This window comes from Meriones unguiculatus, chromosome 1 (assembly GCF_030254825.1).
Source record: "Meriones unguiculatus strain TT.TT164.6M chromosome 1, Bangor_MerUng_6.1, whole genome shotgun sequence".
Classification (NCBI taxonomy): domain Eukaryota; kingdom Metazoa; phylum Chordata; class Mammalia; order Rodentia; family Muridae; genus Meriones; species Meriones unguiculatus.
Window position 1 is genome coordinate 186,321,937 of NC_083349.1, and position 19,974 is coordinate 186,341,910.

At 43.6% G+C, this 19,974-nt stretch overlaps 1 protein-coding gene across 4 annotated transcripts in view; it reads left to right on the forward strand.

Annotated features, from left to right (window-relative positions):
• Alg9 (ALG9 alpha-1,2-mannosyltransferase) overlaps positions 1-19,974 on the forward strand; it is a 65,884-nt gene that overhangs the window by 44,870 nt on the left and 1,040 nt on the right. For 2 of the 4 annotated variants that reach the window (XM_060373745.1, XM_060373757.1), the window contains exon 14: positions 2,995-3,125. In XM_060373745.1, coding sequence (XP_060229728.1) covers positions 2,995-3,125 — 131 coding nt within the window. Of the gene's footprint in view, positions 1-2,994; positions 3,126-3,243; positions 3,361-15,826; positions 15,877-19,974 lie in introns of all 4 variants that reach the window. The other 2 variants (XR_009588147.1, XM_060373748.1) reach the window with 2 other exon arrangements.

Consider the following 19,974-nt stretch of genomic DNA (forward strand, 5'->3'; position numbering starts at 1 on the left):
TGGGCCTGGCAGGGAAGGGTCAGGCTAAAGGTTAGGGATTGTAGCCATTCAGGCCTAAACTCCCTGTGGGAAGGAGTCTAAGCATGAGACCGTCAGACCCTCCAGCTTTTTCGAGTTCTTTTTAGAGGCACAGCATTGGAAAGCCATTGAAAAATTGCATCATGTTCTTACTGTTGCCTGGGAGCTACAGAGTGGGTGTTCAGTCAAAAAAAAAAAAAAAAAAAAAAGCTACTTCCTGAAGTGTTTATGCAAAGGACCATTTTTAGAGAGTTATGTGGAATGGAATTGGGTCTGACGTCAATTCTCAGTGTGCTTTCTCTCCCCTGGAGGAATAGCCCATATGTAGAGACAGATGTGAGACTAAAGTCCTTTTAACATAAAAAATACTGAGAGAATGAGAACATTGCTGTGAGGTAGATGCTGGAAAAGAACAGCTTGCTGCAAGCCAGGGAGAACCAGGTTGCTCTTACGTGCATGCACTTTAAAAAGTCTTTCCTCATATTTTATACATTTTAGGTTACAGGTTACAAGTATACATTCAATTGTTGTAAGAGGACGTATTCATGAAGCATTTCCTGAGACAAAGAATAGAATAATTACAGACCCTGAGGCTTCGCAGTGATTCCTCTGGCCATATCTACATCGTCTCTGAGGCAGCCTGCTACTTTTATAGTAATAGTTTTCCTTTTGTCTTTTTTTAAAGTTTCTTTCCATTTGTATGTTTTTATATGTGCATCTGTTACTTGTGTATATGTGTGAGAGCACGTGTGGAGGTCAGAGGACAGCTTATGGGAGTCAGTTCTCTCCTTCCACCATTTGGCTCCTGGGGAGTTGTTCTTAGATCCTCAGGCTCTGTGGAAAGTGCCCTCCCATACTGAGCCCTCTTGCTGGCCCTGCTTTGAACCTTCTTGAATTGTCCTAAGGAGATGGGTATTTCTGTTAGATATATTTCAGGTTGAATTAGATGAAATTATAGTTTCCTGTGATTTTAAGAGCATAAGAAATACACTCAGTTTTGGTAGATCTACCAAATAGTTTTCTCAAACTTTTGTACCACCTTAATGTATAATTGTTGCTTTATATTATAGCCACTGTTTTCTATTGTGATTCACCTTTACATTTTCTGCTTACTAGTGAGATTGAGTTCTTTTCCATTTGTTTCATTTAGAGATCTTTGAAATAACCTATTAAAGTTAGAGGTGTTACAGCTCTGAGGGGAAAGGCTTCCCCAGTGGTTGCATTGCAGCTGTGAGGATACCTGCATCCTTAGGACAAGAAGAGAAAGTTCAAAGTAGGGCTGCCAGGAAAGGTATCCTGGCAGTTGGAAGCCAAGGAGCACCACAGAGTAATACCACACAACAAACCCCACACGAGAGAGACATAGGAGGGTGGCTGCTGCTGCTTTGGTGGATGGACATCAGAAGGAGAAAACAGAAAAAAGGACAGGAGCCTACCAAAGAGGACCTCTGAAAGACTCTACCCTGCAGGGTATCAAAGCAGATGCTGAGACTCAGAACCAAACTTTGGGCAGAGTGCAGGGAATCTTATAAAAGGAGGGGGGAGATAGAAAGGCCTGGAGGGGACAGGAGCTCCACAAGGAGAGCAACAGAACCAAAAAATCTGGGCCCACGGGTCTTTTCTGAGACTGATAGTCCAACCAAGGACCATGCATGGAGATAACCTAGAACTCCTGCACAGATGTAGCCCATGGCAGCTCAAGTCCAGTCCAAGTGGGTTCCCCAATAATCAGAACAGAGACTGTCTCTGACATGAACCCAGTGGCTGGCTCTTTGATCACCTCCCTCTTGTGTGGTGGGGGGAGCTCCAGCCTTGCCAGGCCACAGAGGAAGACAATGCAGCCACTCTTGAAGACCTAATAGGCTAAGGTCAGATGGAAGGGGAGGAGGACCTCCTCTATCAGTGGACTTGGAGAGGGGCATGGAAGAAGATGAGGGAGGGAGGGTGGGGTTGGGATAGAATGAGGGAGGGGCCTATAGCTGGGATACAAAGTGAATAATCTGTAATTAATATAAAAAGTATTAAAGAAAAGCACCAAGGAACTGAGCAGTAGGCAGTCTTATATAGGGTTTCTCAGGGGAAACAAGTTTTCTAGGGTAGAGATTTCTAGAGTAGGGATTGGTGGGTCTTGGTATGTTTTCCAGCTCAGAAATGGGTGTGGGCCTTTTACCCCACAAAAGTAGCTTGCCCATTCATTGTTGGGTGGTTTCTTTTATTTTGCTGATTGATGGGAGCTCGTCATATATATTAGGAACCTTGATTCCTCAATGGATCTCATCTGTCTTCTAGTTTGTACTTACTGTCTTACTTTCAAAATGGGATTTTGATGAACAGGGCTTTTGGTTTTAAGATGGAATGCACTTAAATTCACCTATAGGTTCTAGGGTATCCAGGTTGTGAACAGTTGAGTGACTGCTGCTGATACTCTGTGTTCTTCCTGCTCTTCAGTCCTGTAGTTGAGGTTCCTCAGTTGTATTGAGCCTTGCTGTGGTGCCATTTCTATGCTCTGTCTATTCTGCTGACTTCCTGCAGGAGATGCTCATGATCCTGCTGTGTTTTTATGCGGTGCAGTGTAGCCTCTGGCTCCTTCAGGAGAGTCAGGGCTTCCTCACAGACTGGTATCTGTGTTAATTGTGCCCTTTAGCTCTCCAGAATAAGATCTATGGCCGGGAGCAGTGGTGAGCACAGATCTCTTCTAGAGATGAGCTGTGTCTGCAAGTAGGCCTTATAAGTGTGTGGGGGCTAGAGGGACTTCCAAATATAGACCAGCACAGCCCACCCACTGCCAGCTCTGTGCCCATCAGAGCAAGTGCATGCTGTCCCCAGGTGCCTTGGTGATAGCCTGTGTGTTAGCACAGGTGGCGTGGGTGCTCGGCCCCTTCCCAGCCTTTCGGGAATTGTTAGGGTTGTGTTTGGGTCCCCACTATGCAGGCATCTTTACAGTTACTGATGAAGAGCTGACCTTTTCCATTTCAGATTGACATCAGCAAATGCCATTACTTAGTGGATTTGGACACTATGAGAGAAACACCTCGGGAGCCAAACTACTCATCCAACAGAGAAGAATGGGTCAGCCTTGCCCACAGACCATTCCTGGATGCCTCTAGGTATGTGACTTCAGTTGTGAGAGGTGTCCTAATCAGTGTAAAACTGAATGCTGGAGTTGAGAGAATCCAGTCCTGGCTGTCTTGAGTAACTCTTATTTCCTTTTTATTTGATTCCAAGGCATCTTACAGTTTTGCCCATGTGTACTGAGAAATTTTAAGAGTACTCTCTTCTTGAGGCCTCGGAATGCAAAGTACATTCTATTATTATCGTAATGAAAGGTCCTGAGTAGTACAGGTAGGTCTATTGTGGAAACTCAAATAAGGTTTTGATTAGTTTTGGTAACTGGTTTTAACTGTCTTTACTGAGCATTCTGATGTTGCTAACAAGATTAACTGTGTACTTTGATGAGCTTGAGGTCCATAATTTTCAGAATCGAAGCTCAGCAAGTACTGGGTAATTTGATTTTATCTTGGTTGTTTGAGACAAGGTCTCACTTCGTAGCTTAGGGGTGGCCTGGAACTCATTAGGTTAGTCTTGAACTTAGGTAATCCTCCTGCTTCAGCCTTCCAAATGTTAGACTGCAAGTATGCCACACTGTGCCCGCCTGATCTAGAGAAGATCTTAAAATAAAGAGCCAGGACTTGCTGGTTCTTCAGAAAGACCTCAGAATTAGCGGTCAGAGTGATGGGAAGTGTGAATTGTAAGTGTAAGGGTGTTTGTAAACTTACTGTTTGAAGATGAATAAGGGACACAGCCAATAAGAAAGGAAGAAATAGATTATATGGTATATTAAGGTTCTTAAGAAGAAGAGATCCAATTGAATATAAATGTAACTATGAAAGGGGATTGTTAAGAGCATACTGGATGTACTTAGTAGCTGGTCAGTCCAAGAAGATAAACACTTAGAACAATTTTGAGACCAGTGACATAACCCTTGTCCCAGGCTGAAGACCTAGACTCCCCTAGAGAGTTGCTGGTGTGACTCTTTCTTGAAAGCCTGAAGCGGGTGAGGTCTGATGTCTCCAGGTGGCGGTAGTAGCCATGGAGCTTTGCTTGTGCCAGCTGGTTTCCTGATTCTCCCACTTTTGTCCTGTGCAGGCCTGCAGCCCATTGCGACAGTGTTCATATTTGGGCTATATCTCCCCTCCCCTCATTGATTGCTGTCCTGTATATCAAACCTCTCTAGAAAAACCCAACAGATTATGCTTTACTAATCTAGATGCTTCTCAACCCAGTCAAGTTGACAGTCACAATTAGTCATTGCACATAGTCCATTAGAAGACCATAAGTACTGAGGGAAAGTTAAAGAGGGCGGGACCTGGGTAGAGCCAAGAGTTATACCTTCAGGTGGGTGGGCAAAGTAGGCTTTATCTATCCCCCTAGCAAAGAACTGAAGAGCTTCCAAGATTCTACAATTGTTTCAGCTCATGAAACTGGAACAAATTACCCCAGACCGAGTGGCTAAACCTGCAGACACTTTATTCCTTATGGTCTTGGAGGCTGGATGTTTAAGGCCAGTGTGTTAGCAGTCACATTCTGGTGTGTCCTCCTGCAGGTTTCAGATACTGACTTCGGTTATCTAACATGAGAAAGAGGGTGGGATGAGCCAGTTCTCTGCTGTCTGTAGGGACTAACCCCATCCTGGAGGGCTCTGTACACATGGCTGAGTGACCTTGCAGAACCTCCCCTCCCCACACCATCGCGTTAGATTAGAGCACTGGAAAAAGTTTTTGAGATGTGTCTTACTATGTAGCCTTGGCTGGCTTCAAATTCATAATTCTCCTGCCTCCACTTCCCAACTGCAGGGGTTGTGGGTGTGAGTCACCATATCTCTTTGAACATGAATTTTGAGAGGATATATATGCATAGTCTATAATAGCAGTTGTGAGTAAAGCTGTTATAGAGTGAAGTGCTTCAGATGTCATATTTTGGAATGTGTGCATATACATAATAAGATATCTTCGGTACAGAACTCAGGTCTGTGCAAAAAATGTTTCATAAATATATACGTGTGTGTGTGTGTGTGTGTGTGTGTATACTTTATATATATACCTTGTGGGTAACTTTTTAAAAGACGTTTTATTTTCAATCAGTTATATTTGTGTGTTTGTGTGAATGGATGCCATGTGTGTGGGTACCCACAGAGGCCAGAGGCATTGGATTCTCTGGAGCTGTAGTTACAAATGGCTGTGACTCACCTGATGTGGGTGCTGTCTATAAAATAATGACTTCTGTAAGTTTAAAGCTTAGGCCTTTTAGCTTAGGCAGTCTGCCAGCTGACTATCCAGCTTTACCCGACTAATCCTGACCCTGCATTCCGCCACGTGGCTAGCTCAACCTCTGCTCTCTTCTGGTCCATGCTCACCTCTGTGTTTGCTGGCCAATACCTCCCTTTTCTTTTCTTTCCTTTTCTTTCTTTTCCCACTGTCCCTCTCCCTCTTAGAAGTTCCGCCCTCTCCTTCCTGCCCAGATATTGGCTGTCAGCTCTTTAGTATAACCAATAGGTGAGGGGACTGGAAAGATGGCTCAGAGGCTGCTCTTCCAGAGGTCCTGAGTTCAATTCCCAGAAACCACATTGTGGTTCACAACCATCATTATGAGATCTGGTGCCCTCTTCTGGCACCAGCTGTAATGCAGGTGTACATGCAGACAGAACACCTGTCCTTTTTAAAAAATTTTAAAATTAATTTATCTTTTATTAATTATAGTTTATTCACTTTGTATCCCAGCTGTAGTCCCCTTCCTCATCCCCTCCCAATCCCACCCTTATTCCCTCGTCTCCTCCCATGCCCCTCTCCAAGTCCACTGATGGGGGAGGTCCTCCTCCCCTTCCCTCTGACCTAGTTTATCAGGTCTTATCAGGACTGCATTGTCCTCCTCCGTAGCCTGGTAAGGCTGCTCCCCTCTCAGGGGGAGGTGATCAAAGAGCCAGCCACTGACCTGTCTTAAATAAATTTTAAGGACGATTATTTACAAAATATGAGACAGGTGATGGGTCATAGAAATGGGTCACAGTGCCAAGATCCCGCTAGTATTCAGCTCTCTGCCAGTTCAGCAGTCAACAATTGAACATACAGGGACACACTTCACCACAATGTAACCCAGCAGCTGGGAATCAAAGCTGGGTTCTCTGGAAGAGCAACGTTGCTCTTCACTTCTGAGCCATCTCTAGCTCCTATGGTGATTTGCATAATGATTGTTGTACAAGAAACAAGTTTTTTTTTAAAAAATATATTTATTTTATTTTATGTGCCTTGGTGTCAGATCTTAGAGTTACAGACAGTTATGAGTTGCCATGTGGGGAACTGAACCTGGGTCCTTTGTAAAAGCAGTCAGTGCTCCTAACCGCTGAGCCATCTCTGTAGTCCATAAGAAACAAGTTTTAAACTTTAGATGGTTCTGGATTTCAGTCAGATTAGGGTTGCTCAATTTCCATAAATATATCATATGCACATTTTGAGCAGGGGAGTTTTTATCCTGTCTGAGTCAGTACTGAACAGTGTGGTATTAGTGTGTTTAGCCTTGTAGAAAGCTGCTATTTTACATTCCAACCAGCCAGGAGTGAGGCTTTGTCTGCTTACAGTGAGGAGTGTGGTGTGTCTTGATGTGGCTTTTGTTTACTTTTCTCTAGTGATATATGGTGGGAACATCTTGTTATATACCTATTGTCGTCTATAAGTCTATTTGAATGATGTATTTTTAAAGCCTCTCGTATGTTTTTTCCAGCTCTGGGGCTTGAACCTGGGCCCTTATGGTTGTTAGACAGGTACTCTGCCATTAATTTGACTCATTTTTTTTCCTTTAAAAAAAAAGGATGAGAAACGCTTGAGCACGTGCTGATGAGAAGACTCTTGTTAGAACTGTAAGCAGGTGACGTGGGGAAGGAATGCTGTGGCATCACCACTGAGTTAGATGAAAGAAACTCAAGCAAATAGAGGCTCGAGCCATCGTGTACAGCCCATCTTCTACAGCCCATCTTCTAGAGTTTTCTGCAGACTGAGTAGTCTCTCTAATGTCACAGCCCCAGGCCTCGTGGGCCTCTCCAGCTAATGTTTCCGAGGAGTGGTTTGAAGTTTTATGTCATCTTAAGTTCACAAGATTATAGTCAGCGGGTGTGTATGATGAGTAGAACGCAGAACATTTCTTGTGATAACACCAGTTTTTCTCGGGGAATTAGGAACTGTGGGATATTTCATTTGATAGGAAAATAAGAGATGACGTATTGAGAAGTTGAGAGAGTGGCTGTAAAGTAATTACGGATGGTAAGCAACAAAAAGAGCAGAGAAATGAGTGTGATAAGGTGAAGCCATTTGTGTTTGAATGGGATGAGGGTAATACCTGCTTTCTCTATTTAGGTTTAGTGTGTGTGTGTGTGTGTGTACACTATGGCTTTCAGGTCAGAGGACAACTCACAGTGGTTGATTTTCCTTCTGCCTTGTGAGTCCTGGGGATTGAACTTAGGTTTTCAGGCTTGGTGGCAAGTACCTGTACCTGCTGAGCCATCTTACCAGCACAATTGCTGTTTTAGTCCCTTCAACTATAGTCGTACTTGTAAGGTTACTTTAACCAGTTTTTCAAAAAGCAACTTTATTGGAGTATCATTTACATGCCAGATTAGACAACTGCAATCATATGTCCTCACCAGCTCCAACTCATAATTTACTTATTTATGAGTATGCATCTTTTGGTCATTTCTTGTAAGTGGGGTCATACAATACGTGTGGTTTTGTATTTGGCTTTCGTGATGCACTGTATGAGACTATCTCCCTCAGCTCACATTTGAACACCCAGTTGGTGGCACTGCTTGGGAGTCTTCAGGAGATAGCCTTGCTGGAGTGCGTTGCTGGGGTGGGCTTGGAGGGTCACAGCGCCATCCCACTGCAGTTGGCTCGCTTTTCTTCCTGTGTATGAGTGGGACTGCGGTCAGCCAGCTTCTGGTTCCAGGTGCCTGCTGCCATTATGACTCTACCTCTATAATTGTGAGTCAAATGAACTCTTTTCTGTAAATCACTTAGACCATGGCGCTTTGTCACAGCAACAGAAAATAGCAGCTTTTTTTCCCTCAGCGTGTTCTCAAGGTTCGTTCGGGCTATAGCACGGAGTAGCCTGTCTTAGTTAGGGTTTCTCTCACCGCAGCAAAAAACCATGACCAGGTTGGGGAGGAAAGGGTTTATTGAGCTTATACTTGCACCTCACTGTTTACCATTGAAGGAAGTTAGGGCAGGAACGCCAACAGGGGCAGGAAGTGAGGCAGAACCACTGAGAGTGCTGCTTACTGGCTTGCTTCACATGGTTTGCTCACCCCTCTTTCTTAGAGCTTTCTTTATAGCTGTATCTCAGGGAGGCATTTCCTCAGCTGAAGCTCCTTCCTCTCTGATGACTCTAGCTTGTGTCACGTTGACCCAAAACCAGCTAGTTCACAGTCCTTGTCCCTTTTTCTTGCTGACCATGCACATTTTTGTTGTTTATTTCTTCTCTGCTGATAGACTTTCAGATTGTTTCCACTTTTTGGCATTATGAATAATGATGCTGTAAAGACATATGTTTTTTTGATAACAGTTAAGAAACCACGGCAGAGAAACAGACAGAAAGGTTGGAGATTTCCATGAGGAATCTATTAGTGACCATGGCTTTAAGTTGGTAAGGAGGGAAATGGGAGAGCACTGAGGAGTGAGACTGTGGAATGTGGCAGGCTGTGAATGGAGCAACTTGCTGGGTAGTGAAGCAGGAGGGACAGTGTCAGGACCTCTGTCTGTGGCATGTGTGTCCCTGGTGCCCGGCTTCTGTCTGATAGAATACTTGAGCTAGATCTTAATTGTGTCTTCAGTTTTATGTTGAGAAAGCTGTGATAATGAGACCTGTGTTCGGAAAGATCTTTGTCTCTGAGGAACAGCAGATTCTGAGCAATCTTCCCATGACTGGATGTCTCCAGAGGGTTTTAGCTTTTCTTTTTTCTTGTCCTTTCTTTTCTTTTTTCTTTTCTTTTCTCTTCTTTTTCGTTTCTTTTCTTTTCTCTTCTTTTTCGTTTCTTTTCTTTCTTTCTTTCTTTCTTTTTTTCTTTCTTTCTTTCTTTCTCCTTTTCTTTTTTTTCTCTCTCTTATTTTTCTTTTCTTTCTTGCTTGCTTACTTTCTTGTTTGTTTGTTTTCTAAGACAGGGTCTTACTGTGTAGCTCTGCCTGTCCTGGAACTCGCTCTGTAGGGCAGGCTGGCCTCAGACTACAGAGATCTGCCTGCCTCTGTCTTCCAAGTGCTAGGATTAAACGCATGCAACCACTGTGGCCAGAGAGTTTTAATTTCTTATAACTCGTGTGCAGAGGTAGATTTTCAAGATGATATGGTAAGAAAGAAATCCATTGGCTAGTGAATTGGAGAGGTCTGGTTCTCACAAGGACAGGGGGTGTAGTGAAAGCATGGAGTTTGAAGACCTGTCATTTTAATCCTGGCTGCTTGCTGTTGGTACCACCCTGATGCCCAAACTTCCACAAAGGTGTTTTATACATTTTGTAGGGATTAAGTGAGAGGAGTGTATGAAAGTGCTTTTAAGTTTAAAGCATTTTAAATGTTAGACCTTTCAGTAAATTAGCAAGCTCTGCAGGGTTCCAGATTGTATTCTTCCATTTCATATGTAGATTTGTACAGTTTTACTTGATTTGTTTTGCTGACCATCCTTGCTGACTGAAATGGAAGCAATCAGGATAATTTGAGTACCAACATATTAAAACATATTCTTAAAAAAAAAACAAAACATTCTTGAGAGAATGATACTGGAAAGCCTTTGCAAGAGAGAAGCAAATTAAAGAATAACAGGGCAGCTTTGTGATTGGGGCAAGGTTTTAAAATGCTTGGCACCAGTAGCTGTGAGGAAGCCATTCTCTGTTAAAGGTAGTAGGCCTTGGCTGCTTCACTCAGGAGACTCGCTTAGCCCATTGGGACCATGGGAGCCTGTGCCCTCGTCCTCTTTTTGGAGTTGGCTTCTCTGTTTTCCCGAGGCCTAGAGACCCCTGGCCATCTAGCTGGAGCATCCAGGCAGAAAATTTCAGCGACCAACTTGCAGCTCTGCTTCCCCGGGCTGGTTCTAATCCTAGTTTCTGGACCTTGAGTATCTTGACAGGGTCTGGCTGTATTTATAAGAGCCATCAGACTCATGGGAGATGAGGTTTGATCTAATTGACAGTATCACTCAAAAAACAAAAAAACAGTGTTTTTCCTACATGTATGTCTATGCATCAGTGTCATGCCTGGTGCCCTTCATGGGTGTCAGATTCCCCTGCAACTGGAGTTACAAATGGTTGTGAGCTGCCATGTGGGTACTGGGAATTGAACCCAGGTCTTATGGAAAAGCAGCCAGTGCTTTTAACTGCTGAGTCATGTCTATAGCCCCAACAGTAAAATGTGCAGAGTTGCCATCCTGTGGTCAGCTCATATTACACAGTTCGTGAAACAAGAGGGGGTTTTTCATTCTTTGAACCAGGACATAATTGCTACTCATATAAAATAGCTTGACAAGTGGGTGAATGTAATGCTTCCTCTAAGAGTCCCCTGAGAGGAGTGAAAGGAGAGTGCTGAAATAAATTGACAGCTCAGTGATGCAAGTGGAGCTGAGGGAGCCTGGTGGCAAAGCCTCTGCAGGTTGTTCGATCTGGCCTTCAGAACAGTGGGGTCTGGCTGCAGCTTTGGGAATGGTCTAAGAGGCCTGCACAGCTGTGTGCAGTGCTCTCCACCTGCTCAGAGGCCCCGCATAACCACTTTTGTCTTGTTTAATTGCTTCTGCCTGTGACTCTTCCCATTTTGGAGCATTTTTGGGGACTCAGCTGAATTGTAGAAGCATGATTAGAAGCTTGAGACAGTTTAGGGGAACCTGGGCAGAGTTTCAAACTCCTGTAGATTTATAACAGGTGAGGAGAAGAGGCAGGGTAAAACAGCAGCTGACAGGATGGAGTAGGGGTCCTCTCTAGTCAAAGGACCTCAGTTGTACCCAGGTGGGGATTGTATGATAACATTTGCTGCTTTGTTCTCTCAGTGCCCAGCACAGGAACCTGAACTTTGGGTAATGTAGAGAATTTCCACAGACTTGTGGCCTTTTAATTATCTTCCAAGAAGTAAATCTAGCAACTATGAGGCCTGAAGACTATCACACCTATATACCTATATCCATTTGTGCCCTGTGTAGTAGGGTTGTCTGGTTGATGGGAGCCGGCATAGGCAGAACTATTTATTTCTGTAAAATGATAAGGTTACTGGAGTAAGTGTTGTGAAGGGTGGGTTAGTTGAAAGTTCATTTCAGTTTAACCATCACCCATTCTTAAAGATGTGAAAGACTGCAGCTGGCTCATCTGGCCAGCTCTTCTCAGGGTCTCTCTTGCATTGACCATAAGGTGATAGCTGAGGTTGAGGCATCCCATTGTCTCACCTACACCTCTGGCCATTGAGACTAGTGATTGGCTAGATCTCAGCCAATCACCTGACCACCTGCCTGTGGCTTTTCCTTTCAGCATGGTGGCTCATTTCATTTCAAGAGCTCTGTTGCTTTTGTGACCTAGCCTTGGAAGCCAGACAGTGTTACTTCTCCCTCATCCTCTTGGGGGGTGGGAAGCAAGCCACAGCCCATGCTCAAGGGGTGGAGAGTAGAATCTCTTTTACTTACGACAGTGCCGTTTATGGAGACATTATAAAATCACCACAGCTTTTTAAATGCCATTCTTCTTCTAAATTAATTCTTCTTTTAAATTAATGTTTCAATTCAAAGATTTCTTACAAGAGAGAAAAGGGCAGTCCTGAAGGCCGTTTTTCCTTCTACCGAGGTGGAAAGGAGACCACACCCACGACAGGATTTGATGGCCAACAGTTGGCACACTTCACATGGCATGTGGTCCTTTGGGAAGAATCAGTTCTTCCATGCGACCCGCGAGCGGTAGGCTCTTGTCTCTTTCCTGACATGCCAGTCGTGATGGTGTCTAACCTTCCTCATTGGTGCCAACGGTGCTGAGAAACAGCAAGAGTACTCTTATATTTGTTTATCCACTTGCTGCTCTACAGTCTTGAATTTTCTGTCAGCTGCCCCCCCCCCCAAGACCTTCATGTGACATAGCTACCCTGGACCAGATTTGGTTTCAAAACACTTTGCATGTTGCCTAATGTCTTATTCAGTCCCTTAATCATTGAAATCTGTTGACATTTAGGAAGAATAAAAAGAATTGAAAGAACCTTTTAATCCCTTTTGGAGCCCAAAGATCTCTGCTTTCTTTTATTGTGGAACAAGTTCTCTAGAAAGACCATTTCCACATTGCCCCAAGTCAGTGCTGGAGACTCGGCCTGGAGAGAAGATACAGTGCTTCAGGATGGCCCCTGCTTTAAGCCAATGGACCGAGCAACTGGCATCAGTCTTTGTTCTAGCTCCTTTTTGACTCTCAGAATGTTATAGGGTCTTAAATATATTTTTTGTGGATCTACATTCTTTTTAAAAAGATTCATTATTTTTCTATGTGTAAATGACTGCATGTATGTATGTGCACCATGAGTTACAGGTGGTTGTGAGGCACCTGGTATAGATGCTAGGAATTGAACATGCGTTCCCTGAAAGAACAGCAGGTGCTCTTAACTGCTGAGTCTTCTCTCTAGCCCTAGATTTACGTTCTTAAAGCTGGATTTATGTAACAGTGAAAAGGAGAGAGGATAAGATAAGGATCTTGTCAGAAGCTTGTGCCTTAAATAGATAGATACTTTGAGGCAAAGTATCTCATTGTTTACTTCAAATCTTTGAACCTTGCCAGAATGTTTTTCTTGTCATGGCTTCCAGTGCTCTTCTACCACATAGACAAAGCCCAGATATGGGTCTGAGGGGCAGGGTTGAGAGTCTGGTAGACAGCGTTGTATTCTACCTATATCTCTTGATAGCTGTCAGATAGGAAAACACTGGTGAAGATCACATCCCCCCCCAACCCTCAGCAGGACTGAGGATCAGAATGTCCAGTTGCCTAACAGCAAGTCTTTCTCAGCTCCACTGTTGTGAATATTGGGCTAAAGGTAACTGGTGCAGAGGCTCTGGTGTTATGCCAGATGTTGTACACATCAGCAGCATGATTCACATGTGCCCATGTTGCAGTGCTGTGATTCCAATTTGTATTTCAGCAGACTTCCTAATCATGCCATATCACAGATCTTTGGAGGTTACTCTATTTTTTTTAAAGCATTAAAAATTATTACTAAGGAGTCTATAATTGAAAGGAATAGTTAAGGAGAAAGAGCACAGGTGAGAGAGAGAGAAAAAATAAATTGGGAAAAGAAAGATATATCTCAATGCTGTATCCCTCTAGTTATGAACCATGTAACCAGTGTCAAACTCGTGAGAGGAAAATTATTTCCTTAAAAAGCAAACAGTCTTATTCAGGTCATAAGAGAGGACAATGAACCAAACAGTTCAACCTAAAAGAAACAAGGAAGGATGGGCTTGGCTTGGCTTTTTTTTTTTTTTTTTATCCTAATATCAACAACTGAAAACTAGGAAGTGGTTCCTGTACAGACAGCACAAGTTGTTATTTTAAAAACAAGACAAGGTGCATGGGAAAGTGTATGGGAAAATTTAACAGGACAGTTCTGCATGCTGTGGATTATTTTTTGTTTTCTTTATAAACAAGCTAGCAAAAGAATAAGAGTTGGAGGTTACTCTAAATGGTCAGAAATATGGCCATATTTTTCCTCGTGGCCTGAATGTTGGATAGAACTGGTGAAAGTCAAGCATTATACTGGCCACGTGGAGCAGGATGACTTGGCAAATTCTGTGTAAACTAGAATCTGAAAGGGTTATCTGACCTCTTAGAATAACATGAACACCTTCCTTCTGTATCATCTGTGCCAACATCCCACGGGCCACTGAAGCTCCCTCCTCCCTTCTGCCCATACTGTGTAGTTTCCTGCTTTGCTCTTCTCTGCCTCAGGACTTTAGGACTAAACATTGGGGAAAAAAAAACCAGAAAGAACCTATTTTTGCTTTGACGCTTCATTACCTTGTGGAAGATGAACTTTAGATGCTAGGAAAACAGACTATATAATCTGATTTGAGAGTCTCGCATACTCTTGCATTTCAGAATCAAGAGTGTTTTCCATGGGGCAGTTCTAAAGCTGGAGATTCAGCACTGGATAGAGTCCTCTCCCCAGAAGTACAATATCTTAACTGTTACCCCTGTGTCCACCTCATGGAATAGGAGTGTGAGTCATCTCTGTGCTGCTTACTGACTCTAAAGCAATGTCTTTCATCCCATGTCCTGGTAAAGGCTGCTAAAGCAGCCTCATCTTTGCCCAATCCCAGCCTTTTGAATATTAGAATTGCTCCGCAAAGGCTGGCAGGTTGACTATGACTGAATCCTGAAGAAACCTAGATTGCCTTTAGGGCTGAAGGTGCTTTGAAGGGCCTGTTCTGTACTGGCAGGTGTAGAAAATCTCACTGAAATGAGCACTGCATGGAAGAGAAAAAGAGCAGCTCCAGAAAGTGCCCAGTGGGGCTGAACCAGCAAGGCTAAATGTGGTTTTAATGCTTGAATGAAGGGGGGCAAGTGGTTGGATAGATGATAGGCAGGTGAATGCACAGATGGGTAGAAACAGGAGAGAAGGCTTTTTAAGCTGACAAATTGACCCAGTATTTCCACCAGCTGGCCTAGTGGTATTGGGGGACTAGCTGCCAGTCTTCTGTTGATGTCAGGATGTGCATAATGCTCCCGAGCTCCAAAATTGGGACTGGTAATTGAATTAGGACACATTTTGAACTGTCAGCTAATTATGCTGGTCAGACAATTGTTTTGTCCAGGTCTGTTCCATCCCTGCATTACTTAAAAGACTTTCTTACTGGGGCAGAGTGCTTTGGCTTCTATGACATGTATCTTGTTTCTCTCAGTTGCATGCCTGTGTTCTTTTAGGTCACACTGTGGCGTATCATTTCATTACAGGCTTTGTGGCATGAGCTTTGGTAGGTATCCATGTTGTCCTAGCTTGTGATCAATCTGGTTTATGTTTTTCACATGAGTGAATGTGTGCACATGTGCAGACGTCCTCTTCCAGTGCTTGGCTGTTCTATAAATTTGATTCCCCTTTCTTAGAAACAATACAGTGTAACACCTCTTCCTTAACAGCTAAAACTGCTGCAGATACCAATGGTTAAGAAACTAATGTCACCAGGGATTCCCTTGTTGTAGTGTCAAAGCAGAGGAAAGAAGGAAGAAATGTAGACCAGCAGGCAGTATCAGACAGGGGGAACTCCAGCTAACTTGTTCTACAAATCAGGTCAGACCTTCCATAGACTCATCTCTTCCTGGCCTAGAGGTGGGTGTGCACCCGATGCTGCCAGCTTCTGCCTTATTCTGGAAGCAATCAGTAGTGGTTCTGAGGCAGCTGCAGGGAGGGGGCCCTGTGTTTTCAGAGGATTCTCAGTGCTGTGCTCTCTTCTGTGCCGATCCCCTACCTTCTGTACAGTGTTTATGTTCAGGTTTACCTATAAAAGCCTTCTTTCGAGCTGGATGGTGGTGGCACACGCCTGTCATCCCAGCACTCAGTGGGAAGAGGCAGGTGGCTCTTTGTGAGTTTGAGGTCAGCCTACAGAGTGTATCCAGGACAGCTGGGGCTACACAGAGAAACCCTGTCTTAACAAAATAAAAAGCCACCTTGCTGAATGCTGTGTTTAGCACTTAGTCCTAGTTTTCCATTGGCTTTACACTGGTTGAATATGGCAGAACTGGGGTGTCTTGGTTTACTTCATGTTTGTCCTTAACAGGAGGATTATCCCAAACTACCACTTCTTAGACCTGGAATTCCTCGTTGGGGGTATGAATTGTCTGTTATTTATCCTTCCCTTCTGCATGTATTTACGCCAACCCCTGATGGTGCTTAGAGGCTTGAGCCCAGCCCAACTCTTGTGTGTGATACACTTTTTCTACTTTCTTTATCTACCTATCTGCCCTCCACCTACCCATCCATCCTTCCAATATATATGCTGTTGATCATATATATTGTACCAGACATAGATAAAACATGCTCGATCCCTGAAGTCCACATGTAGGAGTAAAGGGACTTCAGCAAGCTAGCAAATAAGTACATACAAATTATGAAAAATGCAATGGAAAGGCCTGACTGGCACTGAGCCCCAGGAACTGGAAGAAGGGTTATCAGAGTTCCCATATGACCACACAGCCACCAGCGAGGTGACTGTGTGATGGAAAGCTGTGTGCTGAATGCTTCTTCCATTCTAGCCAGTTCTCAAAAGAAGTTTGACTTCTTTTCTGAATGTATGTATTTTCACTCTGAACTTGTATGTTGGTGCTTTAATAGGATATATGCTAAGGTATGGTTATATGTCATTTGTATTCAGATGAAAATAAGTTATTTGTGAACCAAGAAAATAAATGAGTCATCATAAAGTAATAAAAGCCCCCTGCTAGACCGTTTTAACCGATTCTGCTAAAATTGCCTGTCCTCGAGGCAGTGTAGATTTAACTGTCACTGACGCATTTGTCTCCTGGTTCTGTACCAGTGTTTAGCATTGTCAGACTTCATAGCTTTTGCAAGCCTGGTTGCTGACTTGGTGTATACTGCCACATTACCTTAGCCATTTGCACTTCTCTCTGCTATTCATGTCCTTTGTAGTTTTTTCCAGTTGAGTCTCTTGTCTTCCTGAATTGTAGGAATACCCGTAAACTGTACATAGCAGTCCTCTGTTGTATAGACTGCATGGGTTGTGTCCTGGCCTCTTCTCTCGTAAACTGTGCATAGCAGTCCTCTCTTGTATAGACTGCATGGGTTGTGTCCTGGCCTCTTCTCTCGTAAACTGTGCATAGCAGTCCTCTCTTGTATAGACTGCATGGGTTGTGTCCTGGCCTCTTCTCTCGTAAACTGTACATAGCAGTCCTCTCTTGTATAGACTGCATGGGTTGTGTCCTGGCCTCTTCTCTCCCGTTGCTCTGGCTTGCCTTTTATACCCAACAGTAACGAAGAGTGAGCCTTCCATTTCAGTATAGTCAGTACTTATGGTGATGGTATATTTTGTGTGCAGGCAAGGCATCGTTCTGAAATATGTAGGACTCTGGTGTCACCTGTCAGCACACCAGGAAAATGGTCATCAGCATCCATTGTCCTGTGGAGTGGACCCTGTGTGCCTTTTCTGATTTTTAGTTATTTTATACATTACTTAAAAGAGTAAGAATAGGAGGGTAATGAAAGATTCATTTGAAGATATAATACATGGAGGCTGGAGAGATGACTCATTAGTTTAGAGTAATTGCTGCTCTTACAGAGGACCTGGGTTCAGTTCTCGTACCAACATCGTGGCTCACAGCTCTCTATAACTCTAGTTTTTTAATGCCTTATCTGGGTACATTTGGGCACCAGGCATGCACATGTAGGCAAACACTTGTACACATAAAAAGAAATCTTTAAAGAAAATATATGACTATATGAAAATACATGAAACAACTTTCTCCATATTTTTCTGGTTGTGGATAAGCACACGCTCTGGGTGTTGATTTTTTAATTTCTTGAGACGGGGAATAACCATAGAAGTCTGGCCTGGAACTGGCTTTGTGTGCCAGACGGGGCTTGACCTCATAGGGTTCATTCTGCCTCTCCTCCCAAGTGCTGGGATTAAAAATGTGTGCCACCATGCCTGGCTCTAGTTCTGAATCTTTATTCTGCATTGTCCTCGTTGGGAACACACACATGCACACGCATTACTCGGGAAATGGATGTCCCTGATTACAGCCACCTGCTAGTTAGCTGTTGTGCATGAACCTGATACATCCATCTTGAAAGATTGTGGGTTTCAGACCTATCACTAATAAAATCCAGCTTCTCATTCTTGCATCATCAAAAAGAGCACTTGAATATTTATTTATTTTATTTATTTGTGTGAAACCTTTAGAGATTCAAATAATCTTCTTTTTTTTCTAATTCAAACTTTTTATTGTTTTTTGAGACAGGGTTTCTCTGTGTAGCCTGGACTTGCTTTGTAGACCAGCTTGGCCTCAAACTCAGAGAGATCCTCCTGACTCTGCCTGTGCTGGGATTACAGGTGTGTGCCAGCATGCCTAACTAACATTTTTGTATCTAGAGATTAAAAGTCAATTAGACTTGTCAATGATTTTTAAAATTTCTTTGTCATCTCTGTTCCTTCTGTCACTATTGTATACCTTCCTTCAGCTTATCCACTTGTGAACTGTAGCAAATAAACTTAAACATTTTGGAAAATGAAAGGATAGGGCATGACTTTTTATTTATAATAGGAATCAACTGGTGTCTCATTGCAAATACTGCAAGGTGACATCCTTCTGGGTGAAGGCAGAGATATATGCCTTTTCATGCCTTTTCATGTTTAGTGATCAATTCTTTATTTTTAAAATCATATTTACTATGCATTTTGTGTGTTAATTTGGGGAGGGGGAAGGAACGCACATAGGGAAGTAAGAAGAAAACTTGTGCGGTCAGAAGATAACTTTGAGGAGTCTTTTCCCTTCTTCCACCCTGGGGGTCCTGGGGATCAATCTTGGGTCGCCAGGCTTGGCAGCAGGTGCTGGCCCAACTCATCAGTACTTGAATGTGAGAAATTCGCCTAGTCTTACAGCTGCCTGAAGACCCTTGGCCATCTGTTGTCTGCTTCTCATCTGTGTGTATATCTGATTTGTCTGAGAATTGTGTCATCTTCCTGTGCCCATCTTCTTACGACATTGGAGATGGGAAATGTTTTAATAAAGATTCTGAATTGTGTTCAGTGGAGGATGTCGGTGTCTCCAGTGGTTCATTCTGCACTGGAAAGCTACAGAGCTGATTCTGCAGACCCTGATTTTAACCAAGGGCCAGTCCTCTGCAGCATAGTCGACTGTTAATGGATGGGAGTCATTTCTGCAGTGGCCGCTGACCTGAAGGAACTGGAGCTGTCTTTTAGACTTTCTGTTCAGAACATCACCTTATCTGTGTTCAGTGAACAAAAAGAGGAACATAACTTTTGTCTGAGGCAGGTGCATCTTCCTGGTTACTCTGCTCCCAAGAGCCCTGCTTCATCTCCAGAGTCTCCTAAGCCTCTTTCTCTACCCAAATCCTGGAGCTATAGAACTGAAGTGCCTCTCTCTGCTGCTCCCAGGGCACTGCCAGCACCTCAGCTGGGAAGTGTCTCCAAGAGCTGTGTTTGCCAAGTGCGATATCATTGTGTGCAGGCACCACAGGAGTCTGCCAAGCCCAGAGGTAGGCTGCCAGTGCAAATGCCACGTTGACATGGCATTTACAAGTTTAGGATCTGGAAAGGGACTGGCCATGGACACCCTTCAGCTCTCTCATTTCCTGTTATCAGCAAGTGGGCCAACTTGGATTTTCAGACTGAAAAATTCAGTCAGGAAGTTATACTTGATGCATTTGAAGTTATCATTACATCCTCTTCCAGGAAAGGATAAATCCGTAGGCTACAGGATAAGCCACCACTGTTAAGCTTACAGACTCAGAATCAAAACTGGATGAAACTCTAATTCAGCTCTTATCAGTCACAGCATGAACTTGAACAAGCTGCTTAATGTGCGTGACCCAAGCAGGCCTTTGCCCTCTGGCTGTGAAACAGGGTGTTAGTGTCACTCCCCTCAGAGGTTTATCAGATGGAGTAAAACCAAATCCCTTACCAGCTCTCTCACGCCAGTCATGAGTAGAGCTTTTGAGAACATACTGTGCTAATGTGAGCTTGTGTGTAGATGGGCTGTCTGATTCAGGCACTGCTGGAACATGGCACCGGTACCGAGCACACAGTTTTTCTTGTCTCTCTAAGGAGAAATTAGAGTTTGGGCCAGGATTGGTTGAGCATTCAGCATTTCTATAATTGTTTAGATGCAGAAATTATTTGGGTGTTACAAGTGGGTTTCAGTCATCACAGCCTTTGTATGCCCTGGACCT